Here is a 25,990-nt window from a genome sequence, read left to right as displayed (position 1 = left end):
AGAGCGTTTTTTGGTGACTGCTGGCATGCCAGCTAGGATCCAGTGTTCCGCCACTACCATATGACCATAGAGGACGGCTAGTTGGATTTCAGGTCCAACAATTCTGTCTCACTACTGACCTTTCTCCATGCGAAAGCTTCTTTCCGCAATCTCATGCTTGTGCTACTGTGCTCTTTTATGACCAAATCCCGTGAAGTATGTGGTACAACACATGCAAGCAGCGTCAAAGAAAATCCTCCTTGAATGTTGTAATTCAGTATGGCAGACAGGATTGTTTCCCCTCATGGGAGGAGGCAATTTTGATAGCTTACTCAAACCAGGAAAGGACTTGTCCCAGTAGTTACCAAAGTGTTGCCTTAATGAGCTGGGAAAGACCTTGAAGCAAATGGTAAATTGTTGACAGGTTTGGATATTAGAGACCAGACAGCTCCTTAGCTGCTCTCAGTGTGGATCCAGAAAATGTCAGTCCACTATTGACAACCTGACCCTGCTAGAGATGGCTATTCAGCAGGCTTTTGTATGTAGACAGCAATGTATATGGAAATTATTTGACATAAATAAGCCATACTACTCTACAAGGAGTCACAATATTATTACACAGCTTCATCAGTACGGCTTTCATGTCTGCCTCCCCATATTCATTTTGTCTTTTTTATCTCAATGCTTTTTTGGTAGCAAGTTGGTAACTTACTGTCATATAGTTTTGAGCAGGAGATTGGTGTTCCCCAGGGAAGTGTTTTAAGTGTCACAGTCTTTGCCATTGATGCTAACAGTATAATGCCTATGATAAGGAGTCCTGTGCAGTGCTCCATATTTGTGGATGCTTTTGTCATTTTCTGTTTCTCCTCAAACATTGCTACAGCAACTTGTCAGTTACACCTTACAATGAGGAGGTGGGAGGAATGGGCTGCAAATATGGGTTTTATGTTTTCCGCAGGTAAGTGTGTGTGTATGTGTGTGTGTGTGTGGGGGGGGGGGGGGGAGTGCATGTGCACACACATTTTAATCATTCCCATAATTTTAACTTGCATGACTTATATGTGAGACACACGATTCTACAGTTTAAAGACTTGCTGAAGTTTCTGGGCCTCACTTATACTTCCAAGCTGTCGTGGTTATCACGTGTAAATGACCTAAGTCAAGGACCCTGAAAGCTCTTACTATTTTAAAGTGCCTTAGCCACAGGTCTTGGGGAGTGGACAGGGTTCATCACCTTAGTGAGTGCTGAAACGTGCTTCTTGTTTGATCAGTGATTATAGCTTTCATACTAACTGTTGTTTTGTTATTGCTTATCTTTGCTATATCTGCAGCATTTTGTGTGGCAAAAATGATATCTTTTATAATTTTGGGTTTGAGTTCTGGCTGTACATTATATTTCAGCTCTTTGTTTAATAGGTTGTTTTCTCTCTCTGTGAATGCGGTGTAAGTTTGGTTAATAACACTATTCTGCCTTTGTAGCTGTACAGTTTTTATTTGTTGATTTCATGGCATTGATTCTGAATTGTCATACATTCACTTATTACAGGATTAGGTGGTATAGAAAGTCCTTTCTATTTGTTGTTGTTGTTGTGGTCTTCAGTCCTGAGACTGGTTTGATGCAGCTCTCCATGCTACTCTATCCTGTGCAAGCTTCTTCATCTCCCAGTACTTACTGCAACCTACATCCTTCTGAATCTGCTTAGTGTATTCATCTCTTGGTCTCCCTCTACTATTTTTACCCTCCACACTGCCCTCCAATGCTAAATTTGTGATTCCTTGATGCCTCAAAACATGTCCTACCAACCGATCCCTTCTTCTAGTCAAGTTGTGCCACAAACTTCTCTTCTCCCCAATCCTATTCAATACCTCCTCATTAGTTACGTGATCTACCCACCTTATCTTCAGCATTCTTCTGTAGCACCACATTTCAAAAGCTTCTATTCTCTTCTTGTCCAAACTAGTTATCGTCCATGTTTCACTTCCATACATGGCTACACTCCATACAAATACTTTCAGAAACGACTTCCTGACACTTAAATCTATACTCGATGTTAACAAATTTCTCTTCCTCAGAAACGATTTCCTTGCCATTGCCAGTCTACATTTTATATCCTCTCTACTTCGACCATCATCAGTTATTTTACTCCCTAAATAGCAAAACTCCTTTACTACTTTAAGTGTCTCATTTCCTAATCTAATTCCCTCAGCATCACCTGATTTAATTTGACTACATTCCATTATCCTCGTTTTGCTTTTGTTGATGTTCATCTTATACCCTCCTTTCAAGACACTGTACATTCCGTTCAACTGTTCTTCCAAGTCCTTTGCTGTCTCTGACAGAATTACAATGTCATCGGCGAACCTCAAGTTTTTACTTCTTCTCCATGAATTGGAATACCTACTCCGAATTTTTCTTTTGTTTCCTTTACTGCTTGCTGAATATACAGATTGAATAACATTGGGGAGAGGCTACAACCCTGTCTCACTCCTTTCCCAACCACTGCTTCCCTTTCATGCCCCTCGACTCTTATAACTGCCATCTGGTTTCTGTACAAATTGTAAACAGCCTTTCGCTCCCTGTATTTTACCCCTGCCACCTTCAGAATTTGAAAGAGAGTATTCCAGTTAACATTGTCAGCTTTCTATAAGTCTACAAATGCTAGAAACATAGGTTTGCTTTTCCTTATTCTTTCTTCTAAGATAAGTCTTAAGGTCAGTATTGCCTCACGTGTTCCAATATTTCTACGGAATCCAAACTGATCTTCCCCAAGGTTGGCTTCTACTAGTTTTTCCATTCGTCTGTAAAGAATTCACGGTAGTATTTTGCAGCTGTGACTTATTAAACTGATAGTTTGGTAATTTTCACATCTGTCAACACCTGCTTTCTTTGGGATTGGAATTATTATATTCTTCTTGAAGTCTGAGGGTGTTTCGCCTGTCTGATACATCTTGCTCACCAGATGGTAGAGTTTTGTCATGACTGGCTCTCCCAAGGCCATCAGTAGTTCTAATGGAATGTTGTCTACTCCCGGGGCCTTGTTTCGACTCAGGTCTTTCAATGCTCTGTCAAACTCTTCACGCAGTATCTTATCTCCCATTTCGTCTTCATCTACATCCTCTTCCATTTCCATAATATTGTCCTCAAGTACATCGCCCTTCTATGAACCCTCTATATACTCCTTCCACCTTTCTGCCTTCCCTTCTTTGCTTAGAACTGGGTTGCCATCTGAGCTCTTGATATTCATACAAGTGGTTCTCTTCTCTCCAAAGGTATCTTTAATTTTCCTGTAGGCAGTATCTATCTTACCCCTAGTGAGACAAGCCTCTACATCCTTACATTTGTCCTCTAGCCATCCCTGCTTAGCAATTTTGCACTTCCTGTCGATCTCATTTTTGAGACGTTTGTATTCCTTTTTGCCTGCTTCATTTACTGCATTTTTATATTTTCTCCTTTCATCAATTAAATTCAATATTTATTCAGTTACCCAAGGATTTCTATTAGCCCTCGTCTTTTTACCTACTTGATCGTCTGCTGCCTTCACTACTTCATCCCTCAAAGCTACCCATTCTTTTTCTACTGTATTTCTTTCCCCCATTCCTGTCAATTGTTCCCTTATGCTCTCCCTGAAACTCTGTACAACCTCTGGTTCTTTCAGTTTATCCAGGCCCCATCTCCTTAAATTCGCACCTTTTTGCAGTTTCTTCAGTTTCAATCTGCAGTTCATAACCAACAGATTGTGGTCAGAATCCACATCTTCCCCTGGAAATGTCTTACAATTTAAAACCTGGTTCCTAAATCTCTGTCTTACCTTTATATAATCTATCTGATACCTTTTAGTATCTCCAGGATTCTTCCAGGTATACAACCTTCTTTTATGATTCTTGAACCAAGTGTTAGCTATGATTAAGTTATGCTCTGTGCAAAATTCTACAAGGCGGCTTCCTCTTTCATTTCTTCCCTCCAATCCATATGCACCTACTATGTTTCCTTCTCTCCCTTTTCCTACGCTTGAATTCCTGTCACCCATGACTATTAAATTTTCATCTCCCTTCACTACCTGAATAATTTCTTTTATCTCGTCATACATTTCATCAATTTCTTCATCATCTGCAGAGCTAGTTGGCATATAAACTTGTACTACTGTAGTAGGCATGGGCTTTGTGTCTATCTTGGCCATAATAATGCGTTCACTATGCTGTTTGTAGTAGCTAACCCGCACTCCAATTTTTTTATTCATTATTAAACCTACTCCTGCATTACCCCTATTTGATTTTGTATTTATAACCCTGTAATCACCAGACCAAAAGTCTTGTTCCTCCTGCCACCGAACTTCACTAATTCGCACTATATCTAACTTTAACCTATCCATTTCCCTTTTTAAATTTTCTAACCTACCTGCCCGATTAAGAGATCTGACATTCCACGCTCCGATCCGTAGAATGCCAGTTTTCTTTCTCCTGATAACGATGTCCTCTTGAGTAGTCCCTGCCCGGAGATCCGAATGGGGGACTATTTTACCTCCGGAATATTTTACCCAAGAGGACGCCATCATCATTTAATCATACAGTAAAGCTGCATGTCCTCGGGAAAAAATACGGCTGTAGTTTCCTCTTGCTTTCAGCCGTTCGCAGTACCAGCACAGCAAGGCCGTTTTGGTTGATGTTACAAGGCCAGATCAGTCAATCATCCAGACTGTTGCCCCTGCAACTACTGAAAAGGCTGCTGCCCCTCTTCAGGAACCACATGTTTGTCTGGCCTCTCAACAGATACCCCTCCGTTGTGGTTGCACCTACGGTACGGCCATCTGTATCGCTGAGGCACGCAAGCCTCCCCACCAACGGCAAGGTCCATGGTTCATGGGGGGCCTTTCTATTTAGTTTGTGGAAATACAGTAAATGCAAAAAATAGGAAGTAGGAGTACAGTGTTATAAAGTTGAATGTGTGTAGGCAGATGTAATGTAGTAGATTCAGTATGTGTGTTTATATGTAGTATTGTTGTATTTATAATGATGTACCTATGACAATTAAAAATTGTATCTGAGTGCATATTTAATAACAAATATGTTATTTGAATTAAAAATTGTGTTGTTTGCAACTTATCTTTTTATTAAATATGCACTGTAACCAAGACTTTTTAATTAAAATATTCTATATACAGTTGCTGTAACAGATTGCCTAATGGAGTGAAATTATAAAAAAAAATTGTACTTGGATCTAATCCATATGTGTACATTACAAGCTATTAAATAAATTAATTAAACAAATTAAGAGAGATGGGAAAAATTGCACTAAAAGATGGCAGGACTCTGTTGAAATTGGTAACACTATGCATAAATGTGTTGTGAGTACAACTGTAATAAAAGTAATTTTATAAAGACTATATGCACCTGCCCAGTTAGCTATACATGTTAAGCTGTACAGCTGTGTTGCACCAAACCAAGGAAAGGAGTTCGGCACAGTGCAGAACAAAGCGAGTGTTGTGAATGATTAAACTGCACCATTCTGCACTGCAATGAATAAGTTACATGTGTGAGGTTACAAGATTTCCCAGATGTCTTGTGGCGAAATTTTTGAAAATAAATCATTTCGTTGATTGAGGGTGATATCTCCTACCAATTTTGAATATAAATGAACAACCTTAACAGAAGATCTTCTCATTTGTTTAATTGGAAAGATCATACAGAAGTTAAAAAGTTTAATTATTTTGTAAGAAGATTTATTAAAGAGCAAGTCTTTCTTCATATTTTTTATGATTTTTGTCTGAGATACTCTGCATGTGCTATCCCAAGAATGTTAAAGCAGTAATTGGCATAATGATGTGCAAAGTGATTGGAGGTGGCAGAGTGTCTTCTGAGCGAACCATGACATCAACGAATACCAATGACCAGATGATTCATAATGTAAATGCTGATGTATGGATATTTTTGTTTTTTGGTTTGGAATTTGTTAAAAATGGCAATTCTCATTTTTCATTTTTATTGATGCACTCATGCTCACTGGAACATTGCTGTGCGCCTATCAACACTCTGCTCCATTTGCTGCAGTTCTGCAATGTTCTGTGCTGCATGTTTGAGGGCGGTATGGCTTGGTTCATCCAGTGTGCAAGTAGCTTTAATGCAACTGCTTCCAGGATGAGGAGGTATGCAGGTTCTGGATTGAATCCACCTGCCAGATTAATGCTGATGGGTCATTGTGCCAGACAGATTGGATGTGGGTTTGTAGGCAATTTCCCACATCCCAGTAGGCGAATACCAGGCTGGTTCCCATTTTACACCTCATATATACACTATCCGAACATTTAGAACACTTTCTCACACTTGCACAGAATTTATGCAGTCCTGTTGGGGGGGGGGGGGGGGGGGGGGGGGGAATTATAAGTGAATAAGACAGACTGATGACCTTTTCTCTTTGGTCTCCTTAAACATTCAAATCAGAATCAGACAGCATGTCATTCATTGTGTATAGTTGAAGAAGGATTTTTTTAGAACTTTTTTAATTTTTATTTTTTATTACTTTTTTTATTATTTTTTTTTAATAAAGTCTGCAAGTACTACACGCCGAAGATGGTAATTTCATCACCTACAGTAGTAAAAATTCATCTGGATATGAAGTCACTGTTTCTGTTCTGTCTGTGTGGGAAGGGGGGATGTCACATTTTTTGTATATGTATACTGTAATTTTATTTACATCTTTCTTTCTTTTATTTAAATTTCTTTAGTATTTAATAGTTTAATTGCGAAAATTTGTATTATCAGGTTTCACGGCATGAAAGGAGGGCATCACAGCTTGAAGCACTCAATGAGATGCCTTTGTATCCTACCGAAGAGATTATATGGAATGAAAACATAGTTCCCACTGAGTATTTCTCTGGTGAAGGATGTCTTGCTCTGCCAAAGCTCAACCTGCAGTTCCTCACTCTCCATGACTACCTACTCCGAAATTTCAATCTTTTCCGCCTGGAGTCAACGTGTAAGTGTTTTTGTGATTGGATTTGTATTTCACAGTTTGAATTTGTATTTTACAGTATTGTATTCCTCTGACTTAATGAAACTGTGTGGGAATATTTTACAGTATTTTTTTTAAAATTTGTGTGTAATGCAGTGATTTAGAATCACTGCATTATGGTTTCAGTGCAAAAGAGTAGAATGACAGTCTGTCAGTGCAGTCAACATGTTCGAGAATAACAAGAAACTGGTATAAAGTACATTGAGATGCCCCTGTGGCTTGATGTTTATTTTGTTTCCATGTACCTTGATTATAAGTTTGCTCACTTGATATTATTCATAGTTGTTTTCTTATTTAAGTATTATTCTACCTTTTGTACTTCAAGTTTGGATGTTATTGTGTAATTCAGTCCAGAGCATACATCTCAGACATTTTGTGAAGTGAAAAATTATTAAATTTGATGGTGTTAAAAATGGCTCTTTCCAATTATTAATATTGATCAATAGCTTCCAGAGCTGCTAAACCCGAGATTATGAATTATTGTGTTACTTAACCAGTATTTAAGTAATTTGGTAGTAACAAACAGATGCAGGACGTGTACACACACACACACACACACACACACACACACACACACACACACACACACCAGTAAAAAATGCTATCATTGTATAATTGTACTCCACGTACTTCCCTCATTATATCAGACTCATTGTTTGTACAGTGAAATGAGAGCACATGCAAGTAATTCTCAGTTTTGAGCCTTGCGCTACCATCTTATCAGCCAGAAAAGCCTGGCTGGTCCTTGGGGCAGTTGTCTCAATATTTGTGGAACTCAAACTGGGCGAAAATGGAACATGGATGTAGATAAAAGAGATTGACCTAATATCAAGCAATTTAAACAGCACTGGATTGCGAATAACCTAATAGCTTGCATATATTATGAATTAGTGCATTCAGAAGCAGTAGGTAACAAACATAGTGTTTATAGACTGGGCCAAAATTTTCTGCTGCATTGGACCTATGATACAGGACAAGCATTCATAGATGCTGTTAAGAGTTCCTATAAATCTGTTCCTCACAGATGTCATACCAGTTACATTGAGTATCTGAATCCAGATGTAATATCACATACATAGGACTACCACAGTCAGTCTGAACAGATCCCATTGGCTGAAGAAACTATCAGACCAGCATATGCCCTAACTTCTCTAACAGCCCTTGAAGAGAGGGAAGTTGGGGAAAACTAATGGGAGAACTAGGCATGTGACAGAGTCATCAGAAAGCCTGGAGAATCTTAAAGAAGCTCAGCAGACATCCAGTTGTAACCAACACTCATTCGGACGTAACAGTTAATCAGATTGCCCACCAACTTCTCATGAATGGTGAAACAAAACATCAGGATTAATCTCGGAGACCTGTATGGAAGCTACTTCCAGAGAGGAATGAAGAAACATCTGATCTTATGTAAGATTTTAACATAATTGAACTGGACAATACAACAAACCAGTTCAGATTAGGGAAAGCTGCTGGTTTGGATGATATTAGAGTGAAACAAATGAAGTACTTTGACATGGCCACTAAGGAGTGATTGAGACAGCTTTTTAATGTATGCATAAGGAGGTCAGTATTCTGTAATTATGGCAGAAAACAGCTGTAATAGCCATTCAAAGCCTGCAAAACACAGCAGGAACCCCAAGAACTACAGACCTGTGTCAGTTATACAAGATATTCAAAAGAATGCTACTCAAACAACCCATTTAGGCTATTGACCAACAGCTCGTCCTACAACAAGCAACTTCAGACCAGGCAAGAGCACTGTTGCATAGATTTATTGAAGATGGCTTTGAAAACAAATGTATCGCTAGTGACTTTCATTGATCTTAGTGGTGCATAAAATATGGTTAACCATTGTATTGTCTTACAAAAAGTGTTTGCTCTCACCAAGGATCCAAAACTCGCTAGGTTTCAGAATTGTAGGTTTCTAATTGATTTCCAAAGGCAGCAATGTAAGTGGAAAATCCAGAAAAATGGTCTCTATCAAGGTCTCCCTTGGAAAGTTTTTTCAGTGCTGCCAACCTTGTCCTGGCCTTCCAAGGTGAAAAATTTGAAGAGATAGCACTCACTTTGTGTGATGCTCTGAAAGAAGTAGGCACCTACTATAAGTCTAACCAACTAAAGCCCAATCTCTCCAAAATTCTGTTCTGTTTCCCAATTCAGGAACAGGGAGACCTCAAGAAAATTGAATGTATTTTTGAATGGCACCCCTTGGAACATTGCTTCACTCCTAAGAGTAACACTGGACCACTCTCCCTCACTTACACAACACTGCTCCAATGTCAGACAGAAAACCAGAACTCAGAATAATGTCTTGAGAAAATTAAGAGGCACAAACAGGAGAGCTAAGCAGAAGCTTCTTAAAGCCACTGCTTTGCCCTATGTTATTCTGCAGCAGAGTATGCCTGCCCATTTGGTATAAATCATCTCAAGCCAAAATTGTGGACCCTGCTCTGAAAGAAGCTTGAAGGCTGATTATAGGCTGCTTAACACCTGGCCCCATTAAGAAGATTTACTACCTTGCTGGTATTGTACCTCCAGATGTTTATTGAGAAGATGCTGCCAGTCAAGAATGTGTGAAGGCTGAGAACATTGAAGTTAACCCACTGTTTGGCCATGAGCTACCTTACCGTAGGCTAAAATCAATAAGTTTCATTTGAACAGAAAAACCTTTGAAACTCCCTCCAAACAAGGGAATACTGTTTTGCTGTTTTGATGGAAATCTGTACAAGTTTGTGAGAACATCTTACAGCTGGTCACAGTGAGGAGTGGGGTGTCTGGAGGTCTCTTAACCACTTAAGAACTGGTGATGTTGGTAGGATGAAGTCCTCTGTTAAACTATGGAGTTTCACATTGGAGGATAGTGTGTGTGTGTGTGGGGGGGGGGGGGGATTCGGTCAATGATGTTTCTGAATGTCCTTTTTCTAAATAAATAGGCGTATACTGTATGTACTGTAAATGTAGAACTGTGTAAATAAAATGGAAAATTCAGAAAAGAAGAGTAAATAACTACCAGTGGTGCAAGAAGAATGTCGTAGCTACATTAAGAAACTAAGTGCAGTTGGAAATTCCAAGAAAGGAACTGGAATTAGTTTGAATTTTGAGCAGAGCCCAACAAGAGAACTAACTGTCACCACCTGTCTTCAAGGATGCAGAGCAGAAGAAGTGGAAGGACTGTGCAATAGATATCTTAGTATTTGCTGATGGTATACTGAAACATGGTAAACAGAAACAGTATTTGAGAGAAAATTAGTCTTTACTCTTCCCAAAATCATCTTTAGGCAATCATCACATCCTCCTAACATTCTTGTCTATATTTATGCCTCTCCCATCCTCTATCCTCTGCACCTCTGCTTTCTGTAGTGCAAACCTACAACTGCACTCACTCAGCTGTGTAAAAACTGTTCAAGTAAAAGCTTAGATCAGGGCAGTAGCATACTTACATGTAAATGCAGCAAAGTTGTCACTGCTCTTGTTGATATATGATAAGAAGGGAAAAGTGAGTCCTCTACTCGGTCTACATAAACAATTAGAGAAGAACAGACATGTAACATGTTTCAAAGTAAGAGGTGAAGGAATTTTGTCACAGTTTCACGTCAGTATATCACATCACTTCTGAAATTGTAAGATATTTCGGAAGAAATGGACAAATATTTTGACAACCAAGATTATTAATTTAATTTAACTTGTGCTTTTACATCCCATCTTAACTACATCGTCGTCATTCATGACACATTTGGAAAGAAAGTTAAATATTTGTGACACCGTAGGTCATAAATTTAATTGCTGCTTGTTTCATTCACAGCAACTTAAGCTGTGCTATTAGGTCTCAAACTAATCACAACCTCATAATCTGTTATGTATTCAAGGAAGAAATAGTTAAATAACCAGGTCAACAGTAAAGAAGAGAATGGTTTCAATTTTACTGCTAGATATTTATTGGCACTTTCCTCATCTCTCATTGGTTACTTGAATGTATCACCCCTTTGGCTAAGCAAAGCTGATGTGTTGCCAATATATGAGCAGTAGAGAAACACTGTCGTGACTACCACTGGTCCTGATCTAGACCTTAGCCACTGTCATCTTTAAGTGAAGAATACAAGTTAAATAGCAGAGCAACAATAATTCTCAGCTTTTCATATACTTGATGGCTGTGTACTGTGTTCTCCATATTGTGAGTGGTGTTCAGTCTACGTACCCTCTTTTTAAACATTTGATGTATCCTTTTACTTTATGTAACAACAACCTGATTGTGATGTGATGTTCTCTGCATAGTCATTTTATGTTATTGTTTCCTTACTTTAAAATTGGATGTATTTTCAGTTAGTGATATTGAGTGAAACTTCTTTTGACTGTGACATTTTTCATTTCAGATGAAATTCGTCAAGACATAGAAGATGCTGTCATTCGCCTGAGTCCATGGTATGATCTTAATCTTTATTTTCTCTGAAATGTAGCATGTACAAAATGAGAAACAACAATATTCTGTCTCTTTTTAGACATCTAAAACCAAAGTATTTGAGATATCATGTTTGTTTCGTATTTAGAAATCTGGTGGCAGACAACTTTCCACTGTGTTCACTAAGTCACTTCTAGTCATATCTGTAAATGCCATCATCATTATTCATCAACATTCTCTTATTGATGTAATTTTTAATTCATAGCTCTTCATTATCTTCTCTTTTACTTTATATTATGCTGTTTTTCTTATAGTACCACAACAGGATCTATCTTCTACCGAAGTAGTGGTCTGTCACTAAAGAACACCCTATAGACAAAACGAAAGGGACTTAGAGCAAAACAGAAATTGCTTTGACTCATACTAACAGAAACTAGATTAGAGCAAAACAGAAATTGCTTTGACTCATACTAACAGAAACTAGATCCAAATAGATTGCCCATAAAATTAGAGCAGCTTAGCCCAAGAAAGAAGAAAAGTGGAAGGGAAGTCTTTCTAGCCTCTGATTGTCTCTCCATCATTAGGAGGTGAAATGTTGGGTCCATGTAACAGAAATCAACAAGGATACAAATACCAGCCTTGAAAGCCTGCATTGTATGAGACATTGCAGATCATGATGTGTTTATTTATTAAATCCTCTGCACCCACATCATAACCAGTATCGATATTCAGGTGAATGGTGTCTGAAATTGCCATCCAGATTTAGATTTTCTTTGATTTCTCTACATCACTCAAGGCAAATGGTTTCTTTTATAGGGAACAGCTGGTTTTCTTCCCTATCTTTCCCTAATACAAGCTTATGTTTCATTTCTTAACTCATTCATAGACACAGTGCCCTCCTTGCAAACTCACTGTCAGTGTTGATATAGCTGTCATCCACCAATCACCCGTTGGAAGAGACTATTGTACCTTCCCATATTCACTTGTTTCTCATAGTCATCCCTTTAGAAAGGGGACCAGATGCTCTCTCCATCACATGGGGCTCTTCTCGTCTTTTTATAGCCTGTTGTATGACTACTTGAGTATCACTTGTGGAAATAACCATCCAAAGTGACATTATATGTGCTGCTTGGGTATACAGGCAAATTGTTGTTTCTGTTTTATGCTCAGTATTTCAACAGCGGACCCAGCCATCTTGAAGTGCTGCGTGTTTAGTTGTTACATGAATTTGCTATCTGGACTCAAACCAGACTGTGAAATGTTGTTGGTTTCACACCACTGTATATTGCAAAGTTTGATTCCTGACATCCATGACACTCATTGATGCTCTTTTGTTATTCAGAGCTTGCACTGATGTTCCATGAAATGCAAATACTTTCAGCATTTTCCAGTCCTGGTGGATGTCATGGACTGAGCTCTGGTGGATGTAATGAACTATCACGCAACTTCCAAAAGTACTCTCCAAACGCCTGCTCCCATCCACTCCTCTCCTCCTGATCGGTCACTCGACCAACTCCTCATTGGATAATTCAAATGTCAGTACGACCTCACTTCAGGAAAAATTTACATGCAAATCTAAATCAGCCAATCCACTTGCTGTTTCATGTGTAAGATAACCATTGTTATACTGTTTTGTGCAACACACTTTGAAAGTGTTCCACTGATTAAAACTCAAGTTTGCTGACCTAACAAGCAAATATGAGTTTCAGTCAAAACTTGTTTCATCTCAAAAAATTAAAGATTTGTAATTTAGTTTTGTTTTTTTGGTGGTACATGTCTGATGTCCTGGTACACACAGTACTATAACACATTCCTAGAAGAGGAGTGGGGGGGGGGGGGGGGGGGATGGCTCAGTCTGTTGATGAAGTGGAAGCAGTGGTGTGCTATGTTAATGTGGCATGTGAATTTCAGTATGTACCTACAAACAACCGAAAAATAGTTACGTAAGTAGTGATCTGCAGAATTGCTTTAATTAAGCTGCCCTTACTGTAGAGATAAGATTAGGCAGCTGAGTTCAATCAGTGTGTGTGTTAGCAAATCTTCAGGGATGAGAGAGTGTGAAGAATATTCTCTTTCACTGAAATGCAGGATTTAATTATGTATAGTTATCAAAGAAAGCTTTGAAATGAAACTGATTTTACAGGCCTTGTCTATTACACTTTTATTGAAGTAAGTGATTACACTGGCATATATGTGAGGTGTGCCTATGAAATGATGAGACCATTGCCGAAAATATTTTATTTCAAAAATGTACATATTTAGTAATTTTCACCCTCAATATACTCCACTACTCTATCCCTACAATGCTTCATGTGAATTTTTTATTGATGGAAACAGTGCTGGAGCTCTTCCTCTGCGAGTTCCTTGATGATGCTTGCCGCTTTTTCTTTCACTGCTTCAGTGGACTCAAATCTTGTTCCTTTTAATGCAGATTTAACCTTAGAAAATAGGTAAAAGTCACATGGTGCTAGGTCAGGCAAATAAGGTGGGTGGTCTAACACTGGGATTCCATACTTTGGTAGAAATCTCCCAACAGACAATGTGTGTCAGCCAGTGTACCATCTTTATGCAGAACCTGTGACTTGTTCTTCCACAGTGTGGGTCTTTTTTTTCTTATTTCCTCACAGAGTTGAGCATGAAACTCAAGGTAGTAATGTTTATTAATAGTTTGACCTTCAGGAACCCAGTAAACATACACAGTTACATGAATATCTTAAAAAACAATCACCATCACATTGTATTTTGATTTGCTCATTCGAGCTCTTTTCGTTGTCAGTGAAGTTGGGGCCCTTTTAGAGCATGGACTGGTGCTTAATTTCTGTATCATAAGTGAAAAACCAAGATTTATTAAATGTTATCACTCTTTCCAAGGATTTAGGATCATTTTCAGTGGTATTTGGAGTGTAAGTACAAACATTTTCAAAAGCTTCTTTTTGTTCCGTCATGAGAATTTTTAACACCAGAGCCACACATACTTTACTCAGGTTAAATTGGTTGTGTAAAATTTGCCTTACGCATTCCTTGTCAATATTCCTAAGGTTTCAGCAGTCAATCAAATGCTCAACCAATGGGCAGATTGAATAAGATTACCTACTTTTTTGATATTTTAATTGCGTTTTTGATGTTGAAGAGCCTCTGGGCTTGAGTCATCTTAAATGTCTTCTCAGCCAACTTGGAAATGCTTGGACCACTCAAAAACTTGCTTAAGTTATTGTCTTCACACAGTAAAATCTCAGAATGACACAAGTTATGCAGACCGCTAAGTTTTCTGTTATCAAGTCCCATGCAGAATTTAACTGGAAACCGTTCTCTCAGTTCATAAGGGATTCAGGCAGTTGTATTTCCACTGATCCATTGGCGCTTGAGCTCCAAAAGTTTGATGTATGGGCCACAATTTTTGCTTCATTGTATTTTATCTGATGACCAGTGAAAATACAGTGTTAATTTATAGTGGACTTATTTGCTTGGAGAAGGCGATTATGCTGCTGATGTTCTATAATCTGATTCTGCACATTGCATGTCATTTGCCCTGTGTAAGATTTGCCGCATTCACATGGAATCCTGTAAACATGTGCTTTGTGCAATCCTAAGTCATCTTTAACATGGGAAGCACTGATATTTTGGAAGGAGGTCGAAAGATTACTTTAACTTTGTCGTCTTAATATGCTGCCTATTCTAGCTGAATCATTTCCAGTATATGGTAGACAAGGAGTCTTTTTGAAAGCCTCATCCTCTTCCTTGTTCAGTCATTTGTATGTTCGTAGCACTCTCTGTAAATGTTCAAACAAATATCCATTGTTCATGAACACAGTTTGCAGGTGTTCCAGTTCTGTTTGCAGGCTATTGGCATCTGAGATGGTATGGACCCAGTGGATCAAAGTCTTGAGAACATCCATCATTTGTGCAGGATGGTGACAAGTAGTAGATTGTAAATAAAGGTCAATATGAGTGCCCTTTCGAAGCAGTGAATGCCCAGTTGTGCCATCTCCATTACGTCTCCTGGGTGACCAGTCTTTTTATGGGAGAATTTGAAGAGTGAGCACTCATCTCATCTATTTTAAAACCAGCAGTATTTTGGCAATATGTTGATGACACTTTTGTAGCTTGGCCTCATGACTTGGACAGTCACCGAGAGTTCCTTCAACATCTGAACTCCAGATATGAAAAAATAAAATTTACTATCGAGGTGGAGAAATATGGTTGCTTGCAATTTTTAGACATCTTGGTGTGATGTAAGAGTGATAGCACAACTGGGCATTCAGTGTTATGTCTACAATATATTGGGAATATTTTAGCTAAAATAGGCAGAATATTAAGGACACACAAAGTTAAAGTAGCCTTTCGACTCCTTCCAAAATATCAGTGCTGCTTATGTTAAAGATGACATAGAGTTGTGCAAAGCAGGTGTTTACAGGATTCTGTGTGAATGCATTAAATATTACTTATGGGAAATGATGTACACTGTGCAGTATCACATTATAGAACATCACCAGAATACTCACTTTCTCCAAGCAAACCGAGCGAAGTGGCGCAGTTGTTAGCACACTGGACTCGCATTCAGGAGGACGAGTGTTCAAACCCATGTCTGACCATCCTGATTTAGGTTTTCCATGATTTCGCTAAATCGCTTCAAGCAAATGCTGGGATGGTTCCTTTGAAAGGGCACAGCTGATTTCCTTCTGTGTCCTTCCCTAATCCGAGCTTGTGCTCTGTCTCTAATGACCTCGTTGTTGACGTGATGTTAAGCACTAATCTCCTGCTCCAAGAAAATAAGCCTGCTATCACTGAATACTGTATTTCCACTGATAAGTCAATGAAATATATTGTTGTTGTTGTGGTCTTCAGTCCTGAGACTGGTTTGATGCAGCTCTCCATGCTACTCTATCCTGTGCAAGCTTCTTCATCTCCCAGTACTTACTGCAACCTACATCCTTCTGAATCTGCTTAGTGTATTCATCTCTTGGTCTCCCTCTACGATTTTTACCCTCCACGCTGCCCTCCAATGCTAAATTTGTGATTCCTTGATGCCTCAAAACATGTCCTACCAACCGATCCCTTCTTCTAGTCAAGTTGTGCCACAAACTTCTCTTCTCCCCAATCCTATTCAATACCTCCTCATTAGTTACGTGACCTACCCACCTTATCTTCAGCATTCTTCTGTAGCACCACATTTCGAAAGCTTCTATTCTCTTCTTGTCCAACCTGGTTATCGTCCATGTTTCACTTCCATACATGGCTACACTCCATACAAATACATTCAGAAACGACTTCCTGACACTTAAATCTATACTCGATGTTAACAAATTTCTCTTCTTCAGAAACGATTTCCTTGCCATTGCCAGTCTACATTTTATATCCTCTCTACTTCGACTATCATCAGTTATTTTACTCCCTAAATAGCAAAACTCCTTTACTACTTTAAGTGTCTCATTTCCTAATCTAATTCCCTCAGCATCACCCGATTTAATTTGACTACATTCCATTATCCTCGTTTTGCTTTTGTAGATGTTCATCTTATACCCTCCTTTCAAGACACTGTCCATTCCGTTCAACTGTTCTTCCAAGTCCTTTGCTGTCTCTGACAGAATTACAATGCCATCGGCGAACCTCAAAGTTTTTACTTCTTCTCCATGAATTTTAATTCCTACTCCGAATTTTTCTTTTGTTTCCTTTACTGCTTGCTGAATATACAGATTGAATAACATTGGGGAGAGGCTACAACCCTGTCTCACTCCTTTCCCAACCACTGCTTCCCTTTCATGCCCCTCGACTCTTATAACTGCCATCTGGTTTCTGTACAAATTGTAAATAGCCTTTCGCTCTCTGTATTTTACCCCTGCCACCTTCAGAATTTGAAAGAGAGTATTCCAGTTAACATTCTCAAAAGCTTTCTCTAAGTCTACAAATGCTAGAAACGTAGGTTTGCCTTTCCTTATTCTTTCTTCTAAGATAAGTCTTAAGGTCAGTATTGCCTCACGTGTTCCAATATTTCTACGGAATCCAAACTGATCTTCCCCAAGGTTGGCTTCTACTAGTTTTTCCATTCGTCTGTAAAGAATTCACGTTAGTATTTTGCAGCTGTGACTTATTAAACTGATAGTTTGGTAATTTTCACATCTGTCAACACCTGCTTTCTTTGGGATTGGAATTATTATATTCTTCTTGAAGTCTGAGGGTATTTCGCCTGTCTGATACATCTTGCTCACCAGATGGTAGAGTTTTGTCATGACTGGCTCTCCCAAGGCCATCAGTAGTTCTAATGGAATGTTGTCTACTCCCGGGGCCTTGTTTCGACTCAGGTCTTTCAATGCTCTGTCAAACTCTTCATGCAGTATCTTATCTCCCATTTCGTCTTCATCTACATCCTCTTCCATTTCCATAATATTGTCCTCAAGTACATCGCCCTTGTATGAAATATAATGAAACAAAAATTGTGGGCCATACGTCAAACTTTTGGAACTCAAGCTTCAATCAGTCACTGGAAATATGACTGTCTGAATCCCATATGAATGGAGACAGCCGTTTCCAGTTAAATTCTGTATGGGACCCGATTATATAAAAGCCTTGAGCTCTGCAAAATCGCCATCGTCCTGTGATTTTACCATGCAAAGATATTGCGAAGTTCCACCATGAATGGTGCGCATAGCAGCACACAGATTTGAGCTGATGCACATGTGCTCAAGTAACGTGTGTGCTGCACCCCAACAAGGATACTACATGTGTGCTGGCGGGATTTAGGAGCTTAGTGAATTGCTCATCATAATTAACCTGAAAATGGCTAGAAGACTCTGCGCCAAAATATCATACCAGAAAGCTACGGACAACTAGCAGTTTTCCCAAAATTTTGTTGAACACCATCAGACTGTTTCTCTATCACAGGACTCTCAAACAGTATCTGCAAAAAATAAAAAAAATTGAGCACTTGAATCTTTTCGAATGAGCTCTGATTTCTCTTATTTTAGTATGATGGTCATTTCTTTACATGTAGATTGGCATCAAAAAAATATTTTAACATTCAAAGGAGAAAGTTGGTGATCAAGATTTTGGCAAAAAGATCTCACCGTAACAAAAAATTCTTTTGTTTTAATGATTACCACTATAACTGGTGTATCATATCCACGACCGTCTCTCTCATATTTTACAGTAATACAAAACGAGCTGCTCTTCTTTGGACATTTTCAATGTCCTCAGTCAATACTATATGTTAAGGATCCCATACTGCCCAGAAATTTTCTACCAGAGGGTGAACAAGCGTAGTGTAAGCAGTCTCTTCAGTAGACGTGTTGCATTTTCTAAGTGTTCTGCCAATAAAATGCAGTCTTGTTCCAACTTAAATTGTTTGTAATTGTGATTACTATGTGTTGTTGTTGTTGTAGTCCTCAGTCCTGAGACTGGTTTGATGCAGCTCTCCATGCTACTCTATCCTGTGCAAGCTTCTTCATCTCCCAGTACCTACTGCAACCTACATCCTTCTGAATCTGCTTAGTGTACTGATCTCTTGGTCTCCCTCTACGATTTTTACCCTCCACGCTGCCCTCCAATGCTAAATTTGTGATCCCTTGATGCCTCAAAACATGTCCTACCAACCGATCCCTTCGTCTAGTCAAGTTGTGCCACAAACTTCTCTTCTCCCCAATCCTATTTCTACCTCCTCATTAGTTACGTGATCTACCCACCTTATCTTCAGAATTCTTCTGTAGCACCACATTTCGAAAGCTTCTATTCTCTTCTTGTCCAACCTGGTTATCATCCATGTTTCACTTCCATACATGGCTACACTCCATACAAATACTTTCAGAAACGACTTCCTGACATTTAAATCTATACTCAATGTTAACAAATTTCTCTTCTTCAGAAATGATTTCCTTGCCATTGCCAGTCTACATTTTATATCCTCTCTACTTCGACCATCATCAGTTATTTTACTCCCTAAATAGCAAAACTCCTTTACTACTTTAACTGTCTCATTCCCTAATCTAATCCCCTCAGCATCACCCGATTTAATTCGACTACATTCCATTATCCTCGTTTTGCTTTTGTTGATGTTCATCTTATATCCTCCTTTCAAGACACTGTCCATTCCGTTCAACTGCTCTTCCAAGTCCTTTGCTGTCTCTGACAGAATTACAATGTCATCGGCGAACCTCAAAGTTTTTACTTCTTCTCCATGAATCTTAATACCTACTCCGAACTTTTCTTTTGTTTCCTTTACTGCTTGCTCAATATACAGATTGAATAACATCGGGGAGAGGCTACAACCCTGTCTCACTCCTTTCCCAACCACTGCTTCCCTTTCATGCCCCTCGACTCTTATAACTGCCATCTGGTTTCTGTACAAATTGTAAATAGCCTTTCGCTCCCTGTATTTTACCCCTGCCACCTTCAGAATTTGAAAGAGAGTACTCCAGTTAACGTTGTCAAAAGCTTTCTCTAAGTCTACAAATGCTAGAAACGTAGGTTTGCATTTTCTTAATCTTTCTTCTAAGATAAGTCGTAAGGTTAGTATTGCCTCACGTGTTCCAACATTTCTACGGAATCCAAACTGATCTTCCCCGAGGTCCGCTTCTACCAGTTTTTCCATTCGTCTGTAAAGAATTCGCGTTAGTATTTTGCAGCTGTGACTTATTAAACTGATAGTTCGGTAATTTTCACATCTGTCAACACCTGCTTTCTTTGGTATTGGAATTATTATATTATTCTTGAAATCTGTGGGTATTTCGCCTGTCTCATACATCTTGCTCACCAGATGGTAGAGTTTCCTCATGACTGGCTCTCCCAAGGCCATCAGTAGTTCTAATGGAATGTTGTCTACTCCCGGGGCCTTGTTTCGACTCAGGTCTTTCAGTGCTCTGTCAAACTCTTCACGCAGTATCTTATCTCCCATTTCATCTTCATCTACATCCTCTTCCATTTCCATAATACTGTCCTCAAGTACATCGCCCTTGTATAAACCCTCTATATACTCCTTCCACCTTTCTGCCTTCCCTTCTTTGCTTAGAACTGGGTTGCCATCTGAGCTCTTGATATTCATACAAGTGGTTCTCTTCTCTCCAAAGGTCTCTTTAATTTTCCTGTAGGCAGTATCTATCTTACCCCTAGTGAGACAAGCCTCTACATCCTTACATTTGTCCTCTAGCCATCCCTGCTTAGCCATTTTGCACTTCCTGTCGATCTCATTTTTGAGACGTTTGTATTCCTTTTTGCCTGCTTCATTTACTGCATTTTTATATTTTCTCCTTTCATCAATTAAATTCAATATTTCTTCTGTTACCCAAGGATTTCTATTAGCCCTCGTCTTTTTACCTACTTGATCGTCTGCTGCCTTCACTACTTCATCCCTCAGAGCTACCCATTCATCTTCTACTGTATTTCTTTCCCCCATTCCTGTCAATTGTTCCCTTATGCTCTCCCTGAAACTCTCTACAACCTGTGGTTCTTTCAGTTTATCCAGGTCCCATCTCTTTAAATTCCCACCTTTTTGCAGTTTCTTCAGTTTCAATCTGCAGTTCATAACCAATAGATTGTGGTCAGAATCCACATCTGCCCCTGGAAATGTCTTACAATTTAAAACCTGGTTCCTAAATCTCTGTCTTACCATTATATAATCTATCTGATACCTATTAGTATCTCCAGGATTCTTCCAGGTATACAACCTTCTTTTATGATTCTTGAACCAAGTGTTAGCTATGATTAAGTTATGCTCTGTGCAAAATTCCACAAGGCGGCTTCCTCTTTCATTTCTTCCCCCCAATCCATATTCACCTACTATGTTTCCTTCTCTCCCTTTTCCTACTGACGAATTCCAGTCACCCATGACTATTAAATTTTCATCTCCCTTCACTACCTGAATAATTTCTTTTATCTCGTCATACATTTCATCAATTTCTTCATCATCTGCAGAGCTAGTTGGCATATAAACTTGTACTACTGTAGTAGGCATGGGCTTTGTGTCTATCTTGGCCATAATAATGCGTTCACTATGCTGTTTGTAGTAGCTAACCCGCACTCCAATTTTTTTATTCATTATTAAACCTACTCCTGCATTACCCCTATTTGATTTTGTATTTATAACCCTGTAATCACCCGACCAAAAGTCTTGTTCCTCCTGCCACCGAACTTCACTAATTCCCACTATATCTAACTTTAACCTATCCATTTCCCTTTTTAAATTTTCTAACCTGCCTGCCCAATTAAGGGATCTGACGTTCCACGCTCCGATCCGTAGAATGCCAGTTTTCTTTCTCCTGATAACGACGTCCTCTTGAGTAGTCCCCGCCCGGAGATCCGAATGGGGGACTATTTTACCTCCGGAATATTTTACCCAAGAGGACGCCATCATCATTTAATCATACAGTAAAGCTGCATGTCCTCGGGAAAAATTACGGCTGTAGTTTCCCCTATCTTTCAGCCGTTCGCAGTACCAGCACAGCAAGGCCGTTTTGGTTAATGTTACAAGGCCAGATCAGTCAATCATCCAGACTGTTGCCCCTGCAACTACTGAAAAGGCTGCTGCCCCTCTTCAGGAACCACATGTTTGTCTGGCCTCTCAACAGATACCCCTCCGTTGTGGTTGCACCTATGGTACGGCCATCTGTATCGCTGAGGCACGCAAGCCTCCCCACCAACGGCTAGGTCCATGGTTCATGGGGGAAGGATTACTATGTACTTAGTTGAATTGGCACCTTTAGATATGTGTGATTTATCTTGTAACTGAAATCGAATGAATTCCTTTTAGTAATTGTTTGGATGACCTCCCACTTTTTATATTGTTTAGAGTAAGTTGCCACTTTCCACACCATAGAGACATCTTACATAAATCATTTTGTAATTGGGTTTGATCTTCTAATGGCTACTATATGGTAAATGACAGCATTATCTGCAAACAATCTTAGAGGGCTGCTCAGATTGATTCCTGAATCATTTATATAGATGAGGAACAGAAGAGAACTTTTAATACTTCCTTGGGGATGACCAGATATCACTTCTGTTTTACTTGATGACTTTCTGTTGATTAAGATGTACTGTGAACTTTCCAACAGAAAATCACAAGTCTAATCACCCAACTTGTGACAGTTTTCCTCAGTCACGGAATTTGATTAGAAGTGTCTCATGAGGAACTGTGTCAGAAACTTGCAGAAATGTAGAAATATAGTATCAGTTTGAGATCCCCTGTTAGTAACACTAATTACTTCATGCAAATAAAGAGCTAATTATGTTTCACAAGAATACTATTTTCTAAATGTGTGCTGACTCTGTGTCAACAGACCATATTCTACAAGGTAATTCATGATGTTTGAACACACTATATGTCCCAAAATCCTGCTGCAAATAGAAGTCAGCAGTGCTTCATTTGTGACAGTATGCACCAGTATGCTGTACCTGTACCTCTGACAAAAAAAAAAAAAAAAAAAAAAAAAAAAAAAAAAAAAAAAAAAAAAAAGTTTAAGAAGCCTAAATTTCAGAAACACCCTCTGGAAGGTCAGTACCAGAACATCTCTTTTACTAATCAAGCACTGGGCATCAGTGATATGGATCTTTAGTTCATGGGATTACTCCTGTTTCCTTTCTTGAGTATTGATGTGTAAATGTTATAAAATCTGGACCAAAAGTCTTGCTTTAATTAAGTAGTTTCAGCTGCTTTGCTACACAGAGGACATCTACTTCTGAGTTACTTATGTTGTCAGCTGTTCTTGATTCGAATTCTGAAATATTTAAATATTTATATTGTCTTCTTCGATGAATGAATTTGAGAAAGCTGTGTTTAGTAGCTCCTCTTTAATTTTAGTGTCACTGTTAGTGGTAATATTACCATTGGTATCACATTGTGAAGGTATTGATTGTATCTGTTGCTGATGTGCTTTATATAAAATCAGATTCTCTACAGATTTTTTGCCAAATTTCAAGACAGAATTTCCATGTGGAAGCTGTTACAGGTATCTTGCATTGAAATCTGTGCTAAGTTTCAAGCTTCAGTAAAACATCACCAGTCGTGGAGGTGCTGCATTCTTTTGAATTTGACATGCTCTTTTTTTTTTTCTCTTTTTTTTTTTTTTTTTTTTTTTTTGTGCATCAGTATTGACCTATTTTATGTACCATAGGGTATCAGTACCACTCTTTATTGGTTTATTTGGCATAAATCTCTCAGTTGCCACTGATACTATTTCTTTGAATTTCAGGGTGGTGATTGCTGTAGAAAATCGGGTATACTCGCAGAATTACATTTACCTGAAAAATCAGGAAAATCTCAGAAACTTTCAGGAATTTTATAAAAACTCATGGAATTCGGTGTTTTTAACTTAGCATTGAAACTGAATTTTATTGAGTTCTATAAATTAAAAATGTTAAAGTACTTAATATTTCAAAGTGCATTAATTTAGTGAATATTATATTATCTTTGTTTAAAAACTGTGGTTAAGCTGTCTCTTCAACCTGTGATGTAGCTCAGCTGAGAAGAAAAAAAAAAAAAAATGTTATTGTGGTACACTGCCTACCCCCCTGCTCGCTATTAATTTTCATTAATTTAACAGTAGCTTCTTGACACAGTCTTCCTCCTCACATCTGAAATTCTCAGGGAATTTTTTCTCCATGTTTGGGTAGCCACCATGAATTTAAGCCACATCTGGTCTACACTTGCGTAGTTGATTTAGAAGGAGTGGAGACTATTTCTTAAGAATTTTTAACTGCCTTTTTAAATTGTTACCCTGTGATATCTGCTATTCATCGCCATCCTGCCTGCTCACTTGTCTTTCTCTTTGTCCCAGGTCATGTGGGTATGACAGGGAATGAACTGGCCAGCCATTCAGCTGTAGAAGTCGTTACTCACCTTACATTTGCTTTGACAATCCCAGGTGCAGATTTGTGGATGCAAATAAGGCGTGTGCTCACTCAGAAATGAAACAACATATGGTTGGCTACTGCTCCCTCTAATAACCCGTGCCATCAAAAAGACTACTGCTGCTTGACATTCCTCCTCCTGTTCCTCCTGGTAGAAGTCTGCATTGGTCGTTCCAGACTAATCCATAGTTTTATTTTATGCAATGAACTGCCCCCACATGGTGGTTGTGGAGCCTTACAGACTGTGACTCATATCCTTCTGGCCCCTCCATGCAAAGTGTTGTCTAACGAATTCTGTGCCTCTAGTATTGGCACACAATTCAGGGAAAATTGGAGCTGGTTCCCCATTTTCTGTGTGAAGTGGTGTTTATTTTCAGATATATGGTTTTTAAACTACCTTTGTGGCTGGAGCAGGTTGGTTGAGGTGGGGCTCCCAACATCCCATGATGGGTCTAGGGGACCCTCAACCCTATCTGCTTTTCCAGCTGCTTCATTCATCCCTCTTTTACTCCATTATAATTACTTTTAAAACTGGTTTGCCTCTTTTTCTGCACACTCTATTTTCATTTTAGGGATTGCACTCTGTTGAACAGTGGGTGCTCTTTTAACACCTTGACCGTAATGGATTAGGGATGGGACGACTGTGGATAGTATGACTCTCATTACATGCAGAGTGCTGGAGCCATTCACCTGCTGCCTTACCTATTTCTCTCATCTTTTTATTACTGATGGACCTACTGACATCACTTATGTTCTGAGGCTTCTCACTTTTACTCTTCTGAAGGCATTCTTCACTCTGTAACTGTTTTCACCCATAATTTCTCAACTGTGGCATCAGTATTGCCTTTAGGCCTCAGTTTTATCGCCCTTACATATTTTCGTCTTCAGACCACATTACTGATGGACATCACTAACTTCGGATGAACTATCTGTGGTCCAAGTGACTGATGATCTTATCACTGAGTCCCTTAGCACCAAACCAACCAAACATCCAGGCTGAAGAGGAGCTCCCAGACACCAGAATCGGTCTCTAGTGTCCACAATAGTGAACAGAATGAGCACACAGATGTATCCAGGAAATGATACTTTCACTGCAAGGATTGCAAATTATTGTTAAAAACTGCAGCTATAATTCCCAAGAAAGTGGTATTTGTTACAAGAATGACAGACTCATGTAACAAACTCAGAAAGAAGTAATTTACATCAAACATGGACAATGTTCACTACTGTTGGAGAAAATTGTATGGAACAGTTGTAGTGTTCACAAACAGTATTTTGCCATATAGTCAACTTCGTTAGAACTATGTTTAAATGACAATTGCAAACTTTCAAAAAGTCTCCTAGAACAAATAGTGGAATATTGTGGATTTATTCCATTGATCACAGAAATAGCTACATTGCAATAAGGGAAATAGATTTGATGAACAAGATACTGCAGCCCTAATTTGCAGGATAACCAACGAGGCCACGACATTTTATTTACTACTAAATAAAACATTTTTTAGCTTACAAAGCTTCTCAGAAATTGATGTATAATCATATAAATACATGCTGAAATTGGGGGCGGGGAGTGTCAGCTATATGAAAGAGGATACAGCCTCCAACATCTGTATGATACAAAAATGGATTTTACTACTGATAATGTAGTATGAATTGTTTAATAGCACTCACAAATGTTTGAAAGTACACAACATGTCAAATACACACAAGCTCTCAAGACATTTTATGAAAGATAATGGAAAGATAACATCACAAATAGTAAAATATTAAAATAT

The 25,990-nt window shown here is 38.8% G+C and overlaps 1 protein-coding gene across 2 annotated transcripts in view; it reads left to right on the top strand.

Moving 5' to 3' along the window:
- LOC126257794 (RNA helicase aquarius) overlaps positions 1–25,990 on the top strand; it is a 368,203-nt gene that overhangs the window by 182,497 nt on the left and 159,716 nt on the right. For both annotated transcript variants that reach the window (XM_049955590.1, XM_049955591.1), the window contains 2 exons: positions 6,736–6,949; positions 11,356–11,404. In XM_049955590.1, the coding sequence (XP_049811547.1) occupies positions 6,736–6,949; positions 11,356–11,404 (263 nt within the window). The remainder of the gene's footprint in view (positions 1–6,735; positions 6,950–11,355; positions 11,405–25,990) is intronic.

Source organism: Schistocerca nitens, chromosome 1 (genome assembly GCF_023898315.1).
Source record: "Schistocerca nitens isolate TAMUIC-IGC-003100 chromosome 1, iqSchNite1.1, whole genome shotgun sequence".
In the NCBI taxonomy this organism is placed as follows: Eukaryota; Metazoa; Arthropoda; class Insecta; order Orthoptera; family Acrididae; genus Schistocerca; species Schistocerca nitens.
The sequence above is the reverse complement of the archived record's forward strand: the minus strand, read 5'-3'. Positions and strand labels throughout refer to the sequence as shown.